This window comes from Fusarium mangiferae (assembly GCF_900044065.1).
Source record: "Fusarium mangiferae strain MRC7560 genome assembly, contig: FMAN_scaffold016, whole genome shotgun sequence".
In the NCBI taxonomy this organism is placed as follows: Eukaryota; Fungi; Ascomycota; class Sordariomycetes; order Hypocreales; family Nectriaceae; genus Fusarium; species Fusarium mangiferae.
This window is the reverse complement of record NW_024573936.1, coordinates 770,013-790,069: the sequence shown is the minus strand read 5'-3', so window position 1 is coordinate 790,069 and position 20,057 is coordinate 770,013. Positions and strand designations below refer to the sequence as shown.

General features: G+C 49.8%; 8 protein-coding genes across 8 annotated transcripts; 7 read left to right on the top strand and 1 right to left on the bottom strand.

Annotated features, from left to right (window-relative positions):
• Positions 1–701: 701 nt before the first annotated feature.
• Positions 702–1,516, top strand: FMAN_10612 (uncharacterized protein; the record flags this gene model as incomplete). The annotated part of the gene is made up of 3 exons (XM_041823908.1): positions 702–881; positions 949–1,364; positions 1,429–1,516. The coding sequence occupies 3 exons, from the start codon at positions 702–704 to the stop codon at positions 1,514–1,516; spliced, it is 684 nt and encodes a 227-aa protein (XP_041689442.1).
• A 765-nt stretch (positions 1,517–2,281) lies between these two features.
• FMAN_10613 (uncharacterized protein) lies at positions 2,282–4,266 on the top strand (the record flags this gene model as incomplete). The annotated part of the gene is made up of 4 exons (XM_041823907.1): positions 2,282–2,298; positions 2,352–2,387; positions 2,442–2,682; positions 2,890–4,266. The coding sequence occupies 4 exons, from the start codon at positions 2,282–2,284 to the stop codon at positions 4,264–4,266; spliced, it is 1,671 nt and encodes a 556-aa protein (XP_041689441.1).
• A 1,035-nt stretch (positions 4,267–5,301) lies between these two features.
• On the top strand, positions 5,302–7,404 carry FMAN_10614 (uncharacterized protein; the record flags this gene model as incomplete). The annotated part of the gene is made up of 1 exon (XM_041823906.1): positions 5,302–7,404. The coding sequence occupies one exon, from the start codon at positions 5,302–5,304 to the stop codon at positions 7,402–7,404; it is 2,103 nt and encodes a 700-aa protein (XP_041689440.1).
• Positions 7,405–11,225: 3,821 nt separating this feature from the next.
• FMAN_10615 (uncharacterized protein) lies at positions 11,226–13,723 on the top strand (the record flags this gene model as incomplete). The annotated part of the gene is made up of 2 exons (XM_041823905.1): positions 11,226–11,918; positions 11,969–13,723. The coding sequence occupies 2 exons, from the start codon at positions 11,226–11,228 to the stop codon at positions 13,721–13,723; spliced, it is 2,448 nt and encodes an 815-aa protein (XP_041689439.1).
• A 583-nt stretch (positions 13,724–14,306) lies between these two features.
• On the bottom strand, positions 14,307–14,900 carry FMAN_10616 (uncharacterized protein; the record flags this gene model as incomplete). The annotated part of the gene is made up of 1 exon (XM_041823904.1): positions 14,307–14,900. One exon carries the CDS (start codon positions 14,898–14,900, stop codon positions 14,307–14,309), a length of 594 nt encoding a protein of 197 aa, XP_041689438.1.
• Positions 14,901–15,696: 796 nt separating this feature from the next.
• On the top strand, positions 15,697–17,126 carry FMAN_10617 (putative sterol carrier protein; the record flags this gene model as incomplete). The annotated part of the gene is made up of 2 exons (XM_041823903.1): positions 15,697–16,190; positions 16,244–17,126. 2 exons carry the CDS (start codon positions 15,697–15,699, stop codon positions 17,124–17,126), a joined length of 1,377 nt encoding a protein of 458 aa, XP_041689437.1.
• Positions 17,127–17,545: 419 nt separating this feature from the next.
• Positions 17,546–18,409, top strand: FMAN_10618 (uncharacterized protein; the record flags this gene model as incomplete). Its single annotated transcript, XM_041823902.1, has 1 exon — positions 17,546–18,409. The coding sequence occupies one exon, from the start codon at positions 17,546–17,548 to the stop codon at positions 18,407–18,409; it is 864 nt and encodes a 287-aa protein (XP_041689436.1).
• A 577-nt stretch (positions 18,410–18,986) lies between these two features.
• On the top strand, positions 18,987–19,874 carry FMAN_10619 (uncharacterized protein; the record flags this gene model as incomplete). The annotated part of the gene is made up of 1 exon (XM_041823901.1): positions 18,987–19,874. One exon carries the CDS (start codon positions 18,987–18,989, stop codon positions 19,872–19,874), a length of 888 nt encoding a protein of 295 aa, XP_041689435.1.
• Positions 19,875–20,057: the final 183 nt, after the last annotated feature.

Sequence of the window (20,057 nt, the reverse complement as noted above, 5' to 3'; positions counted from 1 at the left end):
CAAGATCTGAAAATCTCAACGCACAAGAAAACTCTACACCACGCCGAGTCTGGCAGGATGATAGCTGATCTGGAACATCATCTTCACATGCAAAACATTCAAGACCGCTTTTTCATTATGCAATCTTTAATCAGAGACCTCAAAGTATAGTATGTCGAACACTCAACGGGACTGGTAAACGGTAATTCGAGTCACCAATTCTTAAAAGCGCCGTGCAGGATAAACCCGCCTTCGTCTGCCCAGTTTGTTTCAACCCGACGCCATTGACCGAGGTCGTGGCGCTGAGCCGCTTTTTCTTCGCAATCCGGGGTATTCAACTTTCTATGAAGAGAAAAAAAAGAAGAAAAGTCCAAATTTGCGTCGCCAAATCTCGGTGATATACTGCCCCAGATTCAATCGTGCACAGACCATCACATCACGTGTACCATGGCGTGCTGCGTTCATTGGTCGCTTGGCCTCTCATACGCAAACGACCAGGCACTCAGCACTCGGCCTGCCGAACCTGGAACGCTGACGAGAACGTCAAACCATCAACCACTCAGATCCAACGTCACCCGAATATTGCGCGTTTGACACGAATTTAACCACATCTCCCCCCAAAAATACTATAATTTGGCGTCCGACTCCTATCACGACCGAAATTAGTCGCACTTGCAATCCCATCCCCTCGATCTCTTGTCAATCTCCGGCCTCCTTTCACGATGTCGAACCCTCTCGATACCGATGCTGGCTCTGAGCTCTTCAGCTCATACGAGGCTGAATTCAAGCTCATCCAAGCCGACCTGAACCAAAAGCTGGACCAGATTCCCGAACTGGCTGGTGAGCCTCGAAAGGCCGCTATCAGCCAAGCCGAGCGGGCGCTGGAGGAACTTGATGAGCAGGTAGGTCTATCTGGTGTCCAACATCGCCACCAGTACTCAGGTCCATGCTAACTCTTTCGCCGTTCAGCTCAGCGCAATGCGCCTGGAAAAGCAAAACATTCCTACCAGCTCTCGCACCAAGGTCAATCAGCGATTCCGAAACTACGAATCAGACACAGATGCCGCTCGTCGCAAGTTGACCACTCTCTCTTCGGATCGTTCAGCTCTCTTCGGATCGCGATACACAGACGACCCCGCTGGCTCATCAGATATTCACATGGAGCAGCGACAGCAGTTGCTCTCGGGCACCGACCGTCTTGATCGAAGCACACAGCGATTGAAGGCCAGCCAGGCCCTCGCCAACGAGACCGAAGCCATCGGCGCAGGCACCCTAGCAGACCTCAATAGGCAGCGAGAAACCATCGAGCACACTCGCGGCATAATGCTCGAGAGTGAGGGCTACGTGGACAGGAGCGTCAAGACACTCAGGGGCATGGCGCGTAGGTAAAGTGGCCCACACAGACGTCATGGCAAATTACGGAAGAGCTGACATTTTATGAAATCGCAGGATGGCTACAAATCGGATAATCACCATCTCTATCATCACTGTTTTGGTTATTCTTATTATTGCGGTCATTTTCAGCAAGTTCCGATGAGCAATGGGCTTTTGGTTATTGGAGTTTAGGCAGTCGTTTTCTTGACCCGGCTTGGCTTGGCTTACAATGGATGCGCTATGCTGTTATTGATAATGGGCCTTACGCGTACTTTCGTTTGATGAAGGAGTTTAGCATGCTTACTTAGTGATTTGTAGATGTAGACCGTCTTGTCTTGCTATAACAATTTTTGGAATCACCATGATTAGAGTGTAATTTGGAAATATCAAGTCCTCAAAGTACAAGGTCTCGGTATCCACTCTCGTGATGAGTGTCACTTGTCATATTTAAAGTGAAAATTCTGCTAAGTCCCAATGTAATAACAGAATGCTATCATTCAACGTCAAACGTCGTTGAATCGCTCGCTTTATATATGTTGCTGCGTCAGTGGCCTACTTCATAGACTCCCCTCAACCTCTTGTTCAAGGTGTTTGAGCTTGAGTCTCGAGCTACGTAACCAAACAATCGCCGAGAAGCAGCCGAGGTTAATCCGGACCTTACTATTAGCAGGGCTTTGCTCTAGAAACCTCCAGCCTCTTTTCATTCCTCGTCTCTCACAAAACTCTACTACCTCCACACAACCAACCTCCCCCTCCTTCATCTCACACCTCTCTCTCTTCCCCTCGCTCGCGACTAAACAATCTCCTTCTCTCTTTTCCCTCCCACCCACCGAATCGTGCATCTTCTTGCTACTGTAATTGTATTTCGAGCGTTTTTCTCCCCCCCACAAAGCTCACTACGTGCTGAACGTGGCTTTTCACATCGGCGATGTCTGAATTTCTCGGGTATGCTGGACGTGGTCATTGAAGCCTGCCTACGCCCGCTTACGCAGCCATAGGTCTCGCATTTCCCTCATCTCCAAAAGCGATATTCGGTATGTGACTTGTTCAATCGCGTCAATTGATTGACGTCGCTGACTTCGTGACAGCTATGTGGGCACTCTACATGAAATCAACTCGGACGAGTCGACAGTATCACTTGAAAATGTGAGGTCATTCGGTACCGAAGGTCGTAAAGGCCGACCTGACGAAGAGATTGCCCCCTCCGACCAAGTCTACGAGTACATTGTATTCCGAGGCAGCGACGTGAAGGATCTACGAATTGAGGACCATCCCAACATCAAGGAGAACAAGCCTCCAGCTGTGCCCGATGATCCGGCCATCGTTGGCGTAAGTTATTTTCTTTCACTTTGAGCCTCCCTTCTCCTTCTCCTGCTCCCATATGATGAAATATTTCGGATGTAAAACATTGTCATTGTCGGAAAGCGCAAAAAATAATGTCGAGATTTCCGTTGCCTTCCTTCTGATTGGGATTTCACACTCTGTTGTCATTTCTTGCTATTGTGGTTCAAGACACATAAGCTAACAAGCTACAAGGCTCGAGCTCGCCCTGGAGCCCAAGGGCCTAACCAAAATGCTCCACCAGGAGGACCTGCTGCTTTCGGCCCAGGCCAAGGACCTTACCCACCCAACAACTTCTACGGAGGCCCACCACCAGGAAACTGGGGTCGTGGTGGTGCTCCAGGACCTGGCCCAGGCCCTAACTTTGGGAACATGCCGTATCCCCCTCCTCCTGGCTGGTTCCCTCCTGGTCAGGGATTTCCGGGCGGCCCTGGTGGACCCAACGGTCCCGGAGGTCCTGGAGGTCCCGGACCTTGGGGCAACTACCCTTTTCCACCAGGCCCTGGAGGTCCCGGTGTTCCTGGTCCTAACGCACCCGTTGAAGTTGCCGCGAACCAACGAGCCGCTTCAGGCTCTGGTCCCTCACAAGATGCGAAGCCAGCTCCTATTGGTCCTGGCGCCGATCGAGCCAAGCCAGCCACTCCCAGCGGACAGGCAGCGCCTCCCACGGTACCCAAATCGCTGGCTCAAGGTGTGCGACAGTCCTCCCATGCCCCTACACCACCTGTCGAGTCGAAACCTTCGATTGAGGAAGTCAAGCAGACTGCTGCGAACCTAGCAGCCAATGGCCAAGCAAAGCCTGAGGACATCAGCAAGGCTACTCCTACTGGACCCAGGAATCACCGGGTCAACCCTGTGATACCTTTGACAGGATCTGCTGCCAAGCCCTTCTCCCTACCAGGCGCAGGAGGTGATGCTGCCAGCAAGGCTCCTGCAGCTACTGCACCACCTAATGTTCAGGATGCCACCAATGCTGCTAGGGCTGCGGTCGCTGTTGCTATGGCCCAATTGGGCAACAACAGTGGCAACGCTATGGATAACCTGACGAACAAGGTCAACGAGATGCGGGTCAACGCTGTCCGAGGCGGACCGGCCAGCAGAGGCCGAGGTCGTGGTGGACGTCCGCCTGCCGCTAAGGTCGCGGTTCCCGACTCTGACTTCGACTTCGCCCAGTCTAATGCCAAATTCAACAAGCAAGATGTTGTCAAGGAGGCTATTGCTGGATCCCCTTCGGAGGCGCCTGAAAACCCTGCTGTCGCCGAGCAACCCGAGATCTCGACTACGACTGACGATGCTGCTGTTGCCTACAACAAGTCGAGATCGTTCTTTGACAACATCTCCAGCGAATCCAGAGAGCGAACCGAAAACGGAGGTCAGAAGCCCGGCGGTCGCGAATGGAGGGGCGAGGAGCAACGCAAGAACATGGAGACCTTTGGCCAGGGCAGCGTCGATGGTGCTTACCGCAACTATCGTGGTCGTGGTCGTGGTCGTGGTCGGGGCGGTCGTGGCTATGGCCGCGGTGGACGAGGTGGAAACCGTCCTCAGTATCAGACCACACCTGCTCAACAATAATCGGCTGCGACGTCACTGGCCAGTATAATACGAATTGAGACATGTCAGCCATGTCAATGGCACCGCGAGGCTGGGCGGTACGCCACAACGTCGAATATGACTACGAACCGATACAGGTTTCATTATTGCTCTTAACATGTATCACAAATTTCCTACTTTTGGGACGATTGCATTTCTGCTGCTTTACACAAGCGAAACACGGTTCCCTACCGTTGTGGGTTTGAACGGGTTTGGGAAATGGAGGGTTGGCTCTCTCTAAGAACGAGGCCTGGAGTTAGGATCGAATTGGAAGCCCTTTCGCATAGCAGGCTACAAAAGGAATTTCTTTTGCCCTTTTTGAATTGCAGAGTTAAAAACACAAAGGACGGCCTGGCACGGCCTGGCGCTGGTGGTTATGAAGAAGGAAGCCTAGTTAATGAGGCGACGAAAGCTCATGATGATGCAAACAAAACTAGGAAATGGAGCTTGACACATATCAGAAGCATAACTCAGAGAGGAATGAGGCATCTGACATGAATACAACCAACGATTCAAGCTCAAAGTTGACGCACTTCTCTTGTGATGATGAATGCCGTGACTTCTTGTTCAAACTTTGACATGAGCATGATACTTCGTGAATATATCGAGAGCTAAAGTGGCATTTGCTTGTCACTTGACGACGTTGAATAATTACTTTGTACTATCCATGACTCTATTGCCAAGTACGTTGTTTGGTTGGTTGGAATGTTCGTCGATAATGTTCTGCGTGAATGTAAGAGCTTAAATTTTTGCCCACAGCCCCGCACACGTCATATTCTCCCGTGTCTCTTCGGCCTGACTGATTGAAAGTCTATCAAAGCCTCAAGTTCTGAAGCGTAATATCTCCCGACAAACTATACCTGACGAACAGCTGTATAAATAGCCTCTCTGATCCTCTGTTCAATCCTTTTCATTCTTCCTTCTTCAAGTATCTCAATCGTTACTGTCACGTCTCACATTCGCTCACCCTACACCAAAGTCAAAAAAATACTCGTCACACCCACAACTTCATTCACAATGTCGACTCGACAACTTCGAAAGCTGCAGAAGCAGCGAGAGCTAGAGGGGATACAAATTCTGGCAGAAAATAGCTCAGGTGAGAGCGATAAAGAGAATGAGCCCGTCGCACCAAAGCCTCGCGTGAGTCTCTTCGCAGCTTTGGGTGGTGACGATGACGACGAAGTCCAAGATGAGGATGAGGAGCAGCAGCAACAACCCGAGGAGGCTGTGACCGAAACCAAGCAACCATCAACTTCCGGGAAGAGCAAGAAAAAGAAGAACAAAAAGAAGAAGGCCAAGGCCAAAGCTGCAGCTCCCGAAGAGGATGAGGATGAGATCGACAAGGCCATGAGAGAACTCAACATCAAGGCATCAACTCCTGCAAACACATCTGCCTCAGAGAACACAGCAGCTCAGACCCGACGAATTAACGAGCTTCTCTCTATCAACCCATACCACCTCAAGGCCAACAATGAGATGCGAAGCCTCTTTGGTCGAGACGTCATCGAGTCCGCCGCAGCAGAGGAAGAACAAGAACGCAATCGTCGCCCCATGCAGCGAGAAGTTGATCTTGAAACTTTCCTGCGTGGTCCTCCTGGAGCACCGAAACTTCCAGAGGTTTCTCTGAGGCGAAATGTGTTCATCCAAGGACGCGAGCACTGGCCAAAACAAAGTGCTGGTGGCTTGACCATGAAGGAGGTGGCAAAAGCTGAAGATGGGTCATTCACGGAGTATGCATACGTGCACGAGCAAAGTTACGACGCTCTACAAGCTTTCTTCTTCACATGTGTGCAGATCGGAGACCCTCAGCGAATGATCGTTCTCCTCAAGGAAGCACCCTATCATGTCTCGACACTCCTCCAGGTCAGCTCTATTGCCAAGCAAGACCAGAACCAGGCTCTCGCAGCTGAACTCTGTGAACGGGCTCTCTTCACTTTTGGTCGTGTGACCACAAATGCCTTCCGCCAGAACATCGAGCAAGGCAAAGCACGTCTTGACTTCCGTCGTCCAGAGAACAGACAGTTCTGGTTGGCTGGATATCACTACCTCAAGAGTCTCATGCGAAAGGGCACCAATCGCACTGCCCTGGAATGGGCTAAGCTTATGTATTCTTTGGATCCAAGTGATCCTTATGCCATGAGACACTTCATTCATTGGCTGGCTATTCGAGCCCATGAGTCTCAGTGGTTGATCGATTTTGTGGAGGAGTTGGAGAAGACGACCGATAACCGAGACTCGATCTACCTTCGACAGACATTGGTATTGGCTCACTTGCAACTGGGCAATACTGCTCGTGCAACTGAAGAGCTCGAGAAGGGCATGCGGCGTGTCCCCTGGCTGTACTGTGGACTGTTCCAGGAGTTAAACCTTGACACACCTCCATCTATCTGGGGCATAAACGCTGATTCAAACTCGCGTTCGTTCTGGGTCAAGCTCTACATCCACCAGGCCAAGGATATCTGGAACAACGCACAAGCTATCCCTCTCCTTGAAAAGACAGCCAAGAGTCTCGAAAAGGTTGACACAAGCGTGCTGCCCAGCAGTGACTCTCCTCCTGACCAAGGCGTTACAAGGCTTGTATATCTTGAGGGTCAGACATCACTTATGGGTCTGGCGCCACGAGAGTACTTGGAAATGCAACCGAACTACGAGTTCGACCCTCTACCACCCACTGAGGAGGAAAATATATTTACAGGCGAAGGCACAAAAATTCCTTTTGTCAAACAACGAGGTCAACAAAGTGCAGTCGAGACACGCCTGAACAACATGTTCGAGCGTCTCGCGGCAGCTGGTCGGGGTGGTGCACCCGGCGCCGCACCCCTTGGTCCCGACGGTGAAGATGATGAAGAGGACGCTCATCTTGCGGCCGTGCAGGCACTAGACGATGAAGAACTGATGAGGGATCTCGAAGAGGACGAACAAGGAGATGCTCCAGGACTTGTCCAACGAATCATGCACGTCCTTGGCATAATAGCCGGGCCGAATGCTGATGACCACGATATGCCAGATGAGGCTGATGACGATCAGGAGCATGAGCATGAGCCTGGTCAGGATGAGGATGAGCATCAGGAGAGGGGACCCAACAGTGGCCTTCCAGGGGCTTGGCCCGGGAGTCATTGAGGCTGACTATTCGCTGGATAATATGGAACATGGGGTTCATGACGATGGTGCAGAAGTAGAGGACCCATCAAAAGCTGCTAGACCCTCTTGGCTGAGCAATCGTTTATTCCCGTGGGAAGAAAGAACACAAACCAGTTTTGTTTATTGGGCTGAAGGAGTGTTCAATAGTCTCTGACTAGTTGTATTATTATGCATGTAGACAAATTGCATTAAATTGTTCCATTGTATCGATTGAGCAAGTTTCAACGCCATCCAACTCGCTAGAGCGGTACCGGAGATGAAGTCTTCTAGAAAGGGCGGCAGAAGTTAATGAACCCTACCAAACTGTAGCCAATTAAATTGTAGAAACATGGTATAATAAACATGCACTTTGACATGGGCTGTTGCACTCCGGAAATCATCGAGTGATTGTTTGGAAGGCATAGCAAGACTTATGCTGTGTTAACGATATGTATAAGGCTTTCACAAACCTGCCAGCTATTGATTCAAGGTGGTAAAAGGATTCCGGAGTCTCTCTCTCTTGCGGCCGTAGCGTGCCATTTTCAGCCCTGTCTAGTGCATGGCAGTCATCCTGGACTAATGAAGACAGCAGTTCGCAGAAGCGGCTAGGACTTGTTGAGCAAGCACTCCATCCGGCTATGCTGCATCGAGAGATTGCGTTTATGACAGTTAATCGCGGCATTTTGGTCCATGAGAGGCCTGGATGTGAACCGACATTAATTGGTATTGCTGAGCCAAAGTGTCACCATGGGCCAACCACGAGTGTGCAGCTGAAAGATTAAAAAAATAAATAAAAAATACAAGTAATAAAAAGTGCCCATGTCCTGGCTTGGGCATGTTAGCGTTTGTCGAGAGCGATCCGAGGAACGAATAACGACAATGGGGATTTTTCTCGGAGCCGAGAAACCCGACACCTAAATCAGAAGCACGGAGCACACCGTCGGCCGACTGGAGTTACTTGTCTTAGCACTTCAGGCGCATGCGGCGCATGTAAAATTCATGGCTGATGATTCGGAGCACATGATACACCAGGCTTGGTCCAAGTAAGACTGCGGCTCGCGACTCGACTCGGTCTGGGACTTTGGACTCTGGACTCTGGGGACGTCAACCAGGGTGAAACGTGGTGGAGAATGGTTCTAGCCTCAAGGACCCAATTGGGCCATTTTGTCCGAGCATGTCAATGCCAATGAGAAGCCAAAGACAACTATGGCAACTGGCGGAGAGCCAGCAGATGGGCTGTCGTTCCACGCAGGCGCTTGTGTCTAGTCAAGCAGCTCGATTCAGACTTTTTCGAGAGCGAAAGGCCGAGCATCATTTATCGCAAACCAAATCCTTGCCATTGTGTTCTTTTCCTGTCATACGAGACTCGCAATAATTGAGGCTGAGATAATGACATTTGTGCTAAACATATCTCACGACCCCATAATAAAAGTAAAAGTGAGACTGAATTGTCTTGTGTAAGTCGATGACCCCGGGGATTGAATGGAAATGCTTGCGAAAAGCACGGGTTTGCGCGTGCGGAGGAGACTGGGGATTTCGATGGAGCACATGAGTCGGCCGAAAGGATTATTTTTGAATCCGTGGTGAACCCGCTGATGGGCGATGGGCCAAGCAAAACCGTGCTGTGCCTGTGCTGTAAGTCAAGTGTCACGATCGGCATAGTTACATATGCAGATCTCCATTCAAAGCCCTCCGCTAGAATTATCGAATTCCCGTTCTGTGTGCGTTTTCTCGGCTTTCGTCGGATTGGTAATCTCTTGATAATCTTTGATGGATGTTCCTGGTTTGGCACGAGCCATGTGGCCAAGCATTTTCGATATTGAGGACTCCAGGCGGTGACATTTGATAGTGGCCCCGAAAAGGGACGGACAGCGAAACGACCGGTCGAGGCTGTCGATCAAAGAAGGAGGAGGTGCTGATGATGATTACATTTGAATCAGGATTCGTGTTATTGATAGCGAACATGGAATTCAGGGCCATTTTCAAGGTATCACGTGCGATTCATGTATCACTTGGGGGAACACAACAGCGATCGAGACCACCTGCTTTCAAGGTCTAATGGTCTAGGCCCAGAGATCGGCTCCGAGATGAGAGGGAAGGACACCACCACAACTGTTGGTGCCTCCCCTAGGGGAAGAAAGAAAACTCGGGACCTTGATCCTAAATGACAAAAAGATCTAGGTAATTTTAGAAACTTAGGATATCTTTTACTAAGTTTATTTTGGCACCCTATATGAAGGTCTGGCGTTTTCTTGCTCCCCGAGGCTTCCCCAACAACCGCCCAATCTTGATGCTGGGCGCTGGGCAGGTAATTACAGCCTTTTCGTACCTGCCTTCTGTGGCAGAGTCCGTCCAATATCAGAATCCAGTCTGATAAAAGAGAAGGAGGAGCCTTTTCTCCACTGTCACAACCCACCTAGTTGGTAGTGGATACTGCACGCCGAGAACGTCTATTCCATCATCTATCATAAACAGATTCAAGTGATCGTTTGAAAATAACCGCCTCGTCACATTTCTATTGTTTCTAGGGTCTAATCGCGTTATTGATCATACAAATGCATTCCTGTCTTGTCCAACTTGACACACAATAGCCAATTCTCTTGCCAAGCGACCACAAGCGATCTACAATACCAAAACCCAGACCCGTTCTGACGTTCTAGCCAGGTTCTGGTCCCTATAACGCCAATCGAAGACAAGGTACGGTGTCTTGGGTCCGTTGAATTGTCTCCATCGGCCGATCAAACCGGCCCCCCGCCAAGTTAAAATATTTCCAGCTCCAGACGGCGACTCCAGCGCCTCCGGACATTAATTAAGCAGTCCCGGAACGAACGACTCAGTCATTGACCAAGGTCAACATTAAGGAGTTTGGCGATCTCTGTGCCATGTGCTAGATCCCACCATCAAGTAGTCAACAACCATCCTTGTACCTCGCACAATGCGCTTCGAGACCAATCACATATCGGGGTCATCACGTATCTAACAAACCGAGAATATCCCTCCAGTGCGACTCTACGGAGGTCCAGCCCAACTCCAACCCAGCCCAACGCAACGGGTCCACTACCCTAGCTCTCATCTGCAGCCAGGTAGCCAGGCCCGCAGGTGCGCTGCTGGATCGCCCGACTCGCGCGCGCGCGTGTCTGGGGTGGCTGAATCAGACGGAACAGCCAGAAAAAAAGAGAGGCAACGGACCGGACCACTGCCACTGAGCTCTAGGCTAGCTCCACGGCGTCAACTGCGTCCCGTTCGAACAAGGTAAAGCTCAACGACCCTGGCCTGGCAAGTTCAAACTGCCCCATCCCATCCCATCTGCAACCAAAGGTCTACACTACTACCTACCTTACGTCTACCGGTGTGGTCCTGGCTGTCCCCCGTGTCCCGTGCCTTGTGCCCCGTTTGCTATCCGAAGCTGCGTGCCTGGTGGTGCCTCTAGGCTCTAACTTGCCTATCCGTCTCGGCTTCGCCTTGGACAAATCTGCTCTTGGCTTTACTTCCTCCATAACTCTGCTCGAGTTCCTTCTATTTCGTTATCCGCCATGTCAGTTGCGAGCCCAGTGCGCCAGCGACCTACCATTGTCTACCTTTCCCAGCCGAGGCTGTCATCGGCATCGTGAATACCACTGCATCCCACTTATTGCTCAGTCCTCGAAACTGGTCAGCGCACTTTCACCGGACCCTCGCTCGTTGACCGTTTGCTCGACCTCGCGTACTTGCGCCTCTCTGATTCGCATACGGCTCCAACCGACCACTTTCCCACCGTATCGCTCGTTCCCTTGTAGCTTCGAGCTTTGTCCTTATCGTATAGTCCTCTGGCAGTCAGTCGCATGGCCGCAGGCATGCCCGAGATGACCACAGCGCACTCAACTACCCACGATGGTGGCAGCGCCCCGGCCGCAGCTTCACAGTCTATTCTAAGCTCAACAGTTTACGATGCGCCGCTGTCGCAGCAACAAACGCCACCACACCATCTACACCAGCAAACGCCATCGCAGGGTCTTGCGCTCACTCAGCAACAGCAGCAGCAACAACGAAGTGTAAAGAGACCCAGGCCAGTCAAGTCATGCACCGAATGCCGGAAGCGCAAACTACGATGCGATCGACTTTGTCCCTGTTCTCAATGCCAGAAATCGAATCGAACCTGCAAATATGCTATGGATCATGATTCCGCAAACCTCTCTGAAGGCTCAGATACCGAAATGCCAGAACCATCTCGACCAGCGAAGCGCAATTGCAACCCCGGCATATTCAACTCAGGCACTCCTCTCCCTAGTAACGATTCAACATATGGACCTATCCGTAATGGGGATACTGGAGCTACGCCTTCCCTCGAAGAGTTGTCAATGCGTATGGAAAGGCTTGAGAGGCAACTCATGGCCAGAAGTCCCGTTGTTTCGGAAGGCAGTGGTGGCAGGCTAATTGCTGCGTCCTCTGAGACCATCCGAGGATTGACAGTCAAGCAAGGAGCGTTACGAACAAGATATCACGGCCAAAATAGTCCTCGTGTCTTGCTCAACCTGGTAATTGTCCTTGATATCACTTTGAAGTACATATTTGCTAAACTTCATAGTTTGACGAAGCCAAGGATTTCATGGCAAACAATTCGAATAATAATGGCGTCCGAGATGTTCTGCTAAACTTCAAGCGGTTTCACAAAGCGCTCATTGACGAGTACCGGAAATCTTTGTCTCCGATCACCGTCTTTGTGGACTCGATGATGCCCGTTCAGAAGCGAATGACTGATATCCTACCTAAAAAGACAGTATGTGACAGGCTTGTTGCCTCATATGTCGATACATCGGAGACCATCTATCGCATCGTCCATTTACCCATGTTTATGGAGCAGTACAATCTTTTCTGGGAAGGGAAAATACAGTCCGAGTATTTTTTGCCACAACTACTTTCACTTTGCTCCCTCGCATCCCGATTCGAAACTAAATCCAAAGGGCTTGGCAACGAGCGATCTGACGGCGTCCATATCCCAACAGCATGCGCTCTTGTGCGAACATGGCTGGATAGTCTGAGAGGAAAACAGCTGGTTGAGTTTGAGGTACTTCAGGTCGAGGTCTTGCTCTTACATGCGCAGCGAATGATCACCCCTCGGATCCAGGACTCTTGGACATCTCTGGGCTCCATCGTACGCATGGCCATGACAATGGGTCTTCACCGCGATCCCTCCGAATTTGAACCTCGAATCCCCATATACTTTGGCGAAATGCGACGGCGGTTATGGTTCACGATTCTTGATATGGACCTCCATATCTCACTCGCAAGTAATCTTCCTTGTTTGGTACGGGAAGGAGACTTTACTTGTCGGCCGCCCCGCAACTTGGATGACATTGAGCTTTTCCCAGATATGAAAGAGCTACCACAGTCGAAACCCATAGACGTGGTTACCGACAACCAGATGCAAGTTTATGCAGCCATGACTCTGGGTGTGCGGATGAAAGTGGCACATATGTTGAACCGTATCGATACAATTCGAGACTATCAAGAGATCCTGGAGGTGGGAGCCAAGCTGGAGCGATTCCTTGATGATATCAACTACATTTTCCCTAGGCAGGGAATCCTAAGTGATGCACAGAAGAGCAAGCAATGGAGGTCGAGGGTCATCTTGGATATGCATGTGCGGCGGCCATTACTTGCACTTTATCGACCTTTTGCAATAGGAGCATCTGACGCGCCAGGTCAGATTTCTCGAGCATATCTGAGATCCTCAATGGTGATCATGAAATACCTAGACGAGCTGGACCCTATGCTAGCGCACTTCCAAGATATTGCCGAGATGTATCACCAGGTATTGAAGAAGGATATTATCCAGGCAGCTTTGAGTGTGTGTTTCTACATACGGTCTGCAGTTCGGCCAGCTTCTGATAGCACCGGACTTGGCTCACAAGCTCTACGTATGTCTCCTGACTCGTCAGACGACTTCCCGACCTACAACCCGGAGAACCTTGTGCTCTGGTCGCCATCACGACTCATCAGCACTGTGGAAAAGACGCTGGACCTTTTGGTTCGCAACATCAGTGGCCGGGACACCAAGGATGTGGTCTGTCTTGCTGTTGTTCTGGAATGCGTGTCCAAACCGGAAGTCAAGACAGATGAGGTTACACAAAACCTCCGCATTGTATTGGATCGTTGCCTCAGGGCAACCAACATGAACCTCGACGGTGTCCCTATGGGCTCTACTGGAGTTCCTGTCGACGGCTTCCAAGGGGATGCATACAGGCATCATGTACCGTTCATGTATCAGCGAAATTCTATTGGAGTCCCTGCCGCTCTGAACGACTTTGACAACTGGATGCTCTGGGAAGGATGGGAATAATGGAATCAAGCGCATGGATGTCTATCTGAGTTTCTGAGTTTGAAGAAAGATTTGAGTCTCGAGTTCTCTGTTTTCTTACTACCCCTTTTTACTTAAGTTTTCTTTGTCTTGAGCGGCTGGGAGGTATTGGTCTGAGTGTTTCTGCGGATATGTGAGTTGCAAAGATGATGGCAAACTGGACTTAAAAGAACGATATACAGGATCTGGGAAGTTCAGCGGGCGTTGGTCAGGATTTCCCTGCGGGGATGATTGTCTTGAGATGCGTTTATACTGTTGGCCATGCGTGGCCCTGCGAGGCGCATTAGGGTTAGATGGTTGAAGCGTGAGCTTTTGTATGCTTTGCGCCTTTACAGACCAAGGGAAAGGAAGAGATGGATTTGGGATATAACAAAGGCCTAATGGATCAAGTTTCGTCAAGTTATTGATAGAATGGACTTTGGACAATACATCGCATGGATTGGATGAACATGGGAGCGAACTGAGCTCTGATGAAGGATCAATACCAAAACTATGCCCGCAAGCAACTCGATCTCAAAATACACAGTTGAATCATTACGGTTCTGTCATCCCAATTTGATATCACCTACTCTAGGTTCTTCACTTCCGTTCGACTTATTTCCCCATGCTTTATCTTGCGGGATTGAGCCATCCTCGCTTTCTCGACAATAGCTAACCAAGCAGCAACACGGCCTTCTTGAGGAGAAGCCCGGACAGTGGCAGAGAGTTCCCCAGCCAGACGGGGACACTGAGCGAGATCAAAAGGCAAACCGCTTTCTCGTACTATTTTATCGACTCTCTTGTAGCCGTCTGCATCTAACTGCATCGCATTACTTTGGATAAACACAAGACGAAGAGGCATTGCTGCAGCTTCCTTTTCGTTGTTTACATTAGCAGTCTGAATGGCCTTTAAAGCCCTGACAAGAGTGTGTGTGACTGCTTCGAGAACATGGGTATTGTAGAAAGCGAGTATGACTGCTTCAGGGGGCTTGGGTGTCTGTAAAGCTATTTCGAGGTCGTGTTGGGAGGCGGGTAGGCCGTTGATCGGAGTGACGTTTGCATGATGGAGAACTTGTGAAGCCTGGGGAGTCAGAAAAGCGACAGTAAAGTTTCGAGATAGAGCAGATTGGATAATGCGAGCGCTGTTGTGGTTTGAAGAGCTCAGGAGGAGTATATGCATTGTGAGTTTGGTGTAAGTAAGTTGAGGCTCCAGGGGTTGTCCAAGAACGTGACAATGACAAGATAGACGGATGAATTGACCCTATAGCAAGGCATTACGCAGAAAATTGAGGTCTTTGAATATGAATTAAATGCCTAGAAATGACTTACTTTTATACCTGGTCATCTCGATCGTGAGCAGGTCTATTGTTGTGTCTACTCGGCCGATTGAACACGGCGCCGACGTATTCGGCCGGGAGCGGGCCTTGACCTTGACTAATTGTCCCGACTCATACCCCGAAAGCATTGTAACTTCTTCTCGCATACCAAACCCATTCCATTCTTCTGTTGTTCCTAAGATCGGAGCAGAAAAGCTGTCGTAGTCAGTTCACGGGTCATTGAGAGTCCGTTGCCGACCCAAATAGGAAATGTTGAAGCAGCAAACGAGCCTCGGCATCTCGGTTGCTTTTTAGACGCCCCCGCAGTATCTGATGATTGAAGCTAGGGGCAGTGAATGCAACGAGAGAATCGATTCTATTTGACGGGAGTTTGTGCTTGGACCGAGTTGTTTACCGAATTGGGATGAAAGCCGGGGTAAAGTCGTCGATCCTGGGGTTGTTGACTAACTCATGGTGGTGATATCATGTTTTATACATAAAATCAACGTTTCCTTTTGCCTAGCATCTACCCCATTCAAGCAACTCATCTTACTCGGTATTCATTCATAGCAAGAAAACTCCTCTTTACAGGCATAGAATATCTCTACTCTATCTACTCTACTACTCTACCTTATTCATATACACAACAATACAGCCACGATGCCTGAGAAGAAAAAGTCACCCGTCTACGTCCTTGGCGTGGGCATGACCAAATTCATCAAACCCCGTGGCAAAGTCGACTACACCGAGCTCGGTTTCGAGGCCGGTATCAAAGCTCTTCTCGATGCCCAGATCAACTACGACGATGTTGACCAGGGCGTTGCGTGCTACTGCTACGGCGACAGCACATGCGGCCAGCGCGTCTTCTACCAATTCGGCATGACCCAAATTCCCGTCTACAACGTCAACAACAACTGCTCGACAGGCAGCACTGGCCTCAACATGGCTAGAACCCTTGTTCAGCACGGTGCTGCTGACTGCGTTATGGTCGTGGGCTTCGAGAAGATGGCCGCGGGCAGTTTGCAGAGTAACTTCAAGGATAGAGAGAACCCTACTGGGACGACGATCAAGATGATGGCTGAGACTAGGGGTGTCACCAACGCTCCCGGGGCTGCTCAGATGTTTGGTAATGCCGGAAGAGAGTATATGGAGAAGTGAGTACCTCTGAGACAACACAAGTAGGATCTAGTTGTACTAACATATCTAGATACGGAGCAACAGCTGAGGACTTTGCAGAGATTGCACGCATCAACCATGCCCACTCACCCAAGAACCCCTACTCTCAGTTCCAGCAAGTCTACACCAAGGAACAAGTCCTCCAATCTCCCATGATTCACGAACCCCTCACCAAACTCCAATGCTGCCCAACTTCAGACGGTGGCGCTGCAGCCATCATTGTATCTGAAGCCTTCCTCAACGCTCGTCCTCATCTGCGAGAACAGGCTGTTGAGATCGCAGGTCAACATCTCGCAACTGATGCGCCAAGTCTCTTCTCCCAAAGCTCCATTGATCTGATGGGCTATGAGATGACGCAGCGTGCTATGGAGGAGGCTACTCAACAGGCTGGTATTTCACCTCGCGACTGTCAGGTCGTTGAGTTGCATGACTGTTTCAGTGCAAATGAGATGATCACCATTGACGCTCTTGGTCTCTGTGACAAGGGCAAAGCACACGAACTCGTCCGCTCAGGGGATATCACCTACGGAGGAAAATACGTCATCAACCCTTCAGGCGGTCTTATCTCCAAGGGTCATCCCCTCGGCGCAACCGGCATTGCGCAATGTGCTGAGTTGGTCTGGCATCTTCGAGGCTGGGCCAACAACCGTGCTACGCCCAACACACGATACTGTCTCCAGCACAACCTCGGTCTTGGAGGTGCAGCGGTGGTTACTGTTTACAAGAGAGCAGATGGAGGAGTCGCTCAGGCTGTGAACTCGACCATGGTTGGCAACAGGAACAAGTTGGGGTATAATCCAGCTGTTGAGGCCAAGGGGTTCACGCAGGAGCAGGTTGATTTGGTGAGGAGTAAGAAGAACAGGAGTGAGTGGGCGTTGCAGGATGTCGAGAAGAAGGTTGAGGCGAGGTTTTAGGAGTATGTGATGTTCTTGGATGGATTGCCCAAGTAACTAGTTAATGTAGTCGAATAAATACATCTGATGAATATATTTATTGGTTGCCACACATTCATTCACTTGAGCGGCAAACACAACACATTAACTACCTATGTCTTTTATCTATTGTCATAAGTTCGTGTTGATGAAAGTTTTACTTATAATTGAATTATCATTGAAAGTCCGATTGTCCAATGAGGGAATTCCATTTTGCGGTTGTATTGCATATCTTGAACGTTGCATGCATGTTTACATGATTGGCACGGAGATCACTTCACCCCCTTTCCCCTCTCCCCGCTCCCACTGTTTACTCTGCAAGTTTCATGACAACTTGTCCCCAACAAAACAACATATCATATTGACAAACCAAAAAGAAAACAAAAGAAAGTCTGTTAGAAATGGCTCGATTTGATGACCTACCCCCAGAGTTGCGCGCAGCAATCTGGGGATATACTCTCCCCGAGGATGAGAACGCGATATACATATACAACCCAGGGTGGGCAAATGAGTTTTTCCCGCCGCCGAGGCCTCAAGGTCCCAATTCTGACGACAATTTCAACCCATGCCTCCCTGCCCGCATCCAGGTCCCTATTTCTGGGGTATACAATGTTTGCAGAGACGCCCGCCCCGTTGTTCATCGCTGGATGGCCAAGAACAACCTCGAGTGGTATGATCGCCAGGAGACGAGTGAAAGGATTCTTGTCCGACCATTTGATGTGCAGAGAGATATACTCTACGTTCCTCAAGATGAATGGGATATGTTTGAAGGGTTCGTCAATAGCGATGAGCTTGACCCTGAGGAGCACCAGAACCTGCGCAACAACATCATCAACTTGGCCGTGTCAGCCGATAGCATGTCGAGATTCGACAACGCCGAGCACATTGCGAGGCTCATGCTGCGGGCACCCAACCTCAAGAAGATATACGTCATCTTCAACGACCTCCCCCGCGTCAAGAAGATCACAACATACCTACCAAGTGGTGTGGAATGGTGGACCGATATATCGGTCCAGCAGCGATGCGAGATCGCTTCACAGCCTAAGCCTCACGAAAAGGTTCATATTCATCGGCTAGACAGGCACAAGCAACTAAGACTATTCGAAAAGGTCTATCTCCGAGACCCGCAGAAGCGGATGGATGGCATTTGGCGGGCATTGGTGGAACGTTTCCCGGATATTGCTCACAGCGTTACAAAGGAGCTCAAGGTGCCCAGAGTTGATGTGACCATCATGCAGGTGCCTACTTGGGATATTGTGAGGTAACCACTAGGATAGCGAGATGTAGCAATTGGCATTGGCATTGTCATTGTATCTAATCTGATGTGGCCTATATCGACCTCTTCATTGAAAGCAAACAGAGCGTAGACAGGCAATACTCGCATGAAAGGGACAACGCAGTTACGAATATGCATCCGAATTGTATCATATCAATCACAATTGAAGTCATATACGAGTAGTCAATTGCCAGTCAATTTCTGAGCCAAATGCTCGTTGTCGTTGCACTGATCAAATGTACCACCAGACAAGTTACCCACGCTATTGTATTGAAGCCCAACAATATCATCACCACGATCAACCTTTCGAATATCCTCAGACGTGGCCCGTAACGAAATTACATTTGAGCTGATCCTTGCAAGGGGTCGGCAGTGACTAATTGGCGGTATGAAACTGGAAAAAAGAAAGTTAAAGCCCTAACCCCCTACTCTGACACGGATATAAAACCTCGGTCAGAGACGCGCTCCAGCGCGTCTCTGACCTTGATTCTTTCACATCACTCACACCACAAACCTCATTCTTTACAGTCAAATACACACAATTCAGTGAACCTTTTTAACTCACAATGGATCAATCATTCCCTCAATTCCCCAGACTTCCACCAGAAGTGCGTGCCACTATTTGGGAGCACACGCTCCCCGAAGGAGATGGTGGTGCCGCCTTATACATGTACAACATGGACTGGTGGGCACAGTATTCTCCCCCTGGCGTTGCATTTCACGACATGATGACCCAAAGCATTCAACAATTGAGTCGGCCTCCTCGTGTTCAAGTCCCTATTCCCACTTGTGCCGCTGTATGCCAAGAGGGTCGCCGAGTGGTTGAGCAATGGAGGAGGAAGAATAGCTTGGAGTGGTATTTTCGCGAAGAGACCAAAGGCGATATCCTCGTTCGTCGCTTTGACGCTGAGCGAGATATTCTCTATGTTTCTCGACATAAATGGGAATCCTTCCAACTTCTGGCCGTGGACTGGGAGAATGATGTTGAACAGGCTGCTGTCATTCGTATAATGGAGAGCGTCAAATACCTTGCACTCCCTGCATTCACAGCTTACTACAGCATCAGCAACATCGCAGGTCTCCTGCCATGGATGAAGGACATCAAGGCCATCTACGTCCTGTGGAACGAACTCCCCAAAGCCCATATGATCAAGAGACAGCTGCCTGATGTAGCACATATAGCAGAAGTCAAGATACCACTGGACGCACCGGTGCAGCCACGGTGGGAGCTTGACAAGTTCCTGAAGCGTGAGGATGAGGTTGAATTCCATTACACTGATGAAGAAACGGGCCGTGAGTATGTTGAAGACGGTGAGCTTGCGGAGTGGCTTGATGATATTGATGATTTGTGGAACACTACTGAGGTTGATCCGGAGATTTGGGATGAGGATGAGGAGAAGTTGAGGACGCCGCAGATTCATGTAACTGTAAAGGAGCTGCCTACTTGGCTCTGAGCTAATGATGGTGGATGTGTTTGTATCGTTCGAGTTGCTGTACTCAGGAGCCTTATACCACTGTAATTATATGACCCGGTTTATCAGTTATCCTGTCTCTCTCGTCAGCTAATACGAGCCAGGTATACTTAACTCGTATGTCTCAATGAGTTGTGGAAACTACAGGTTACATCTTGTACAGGC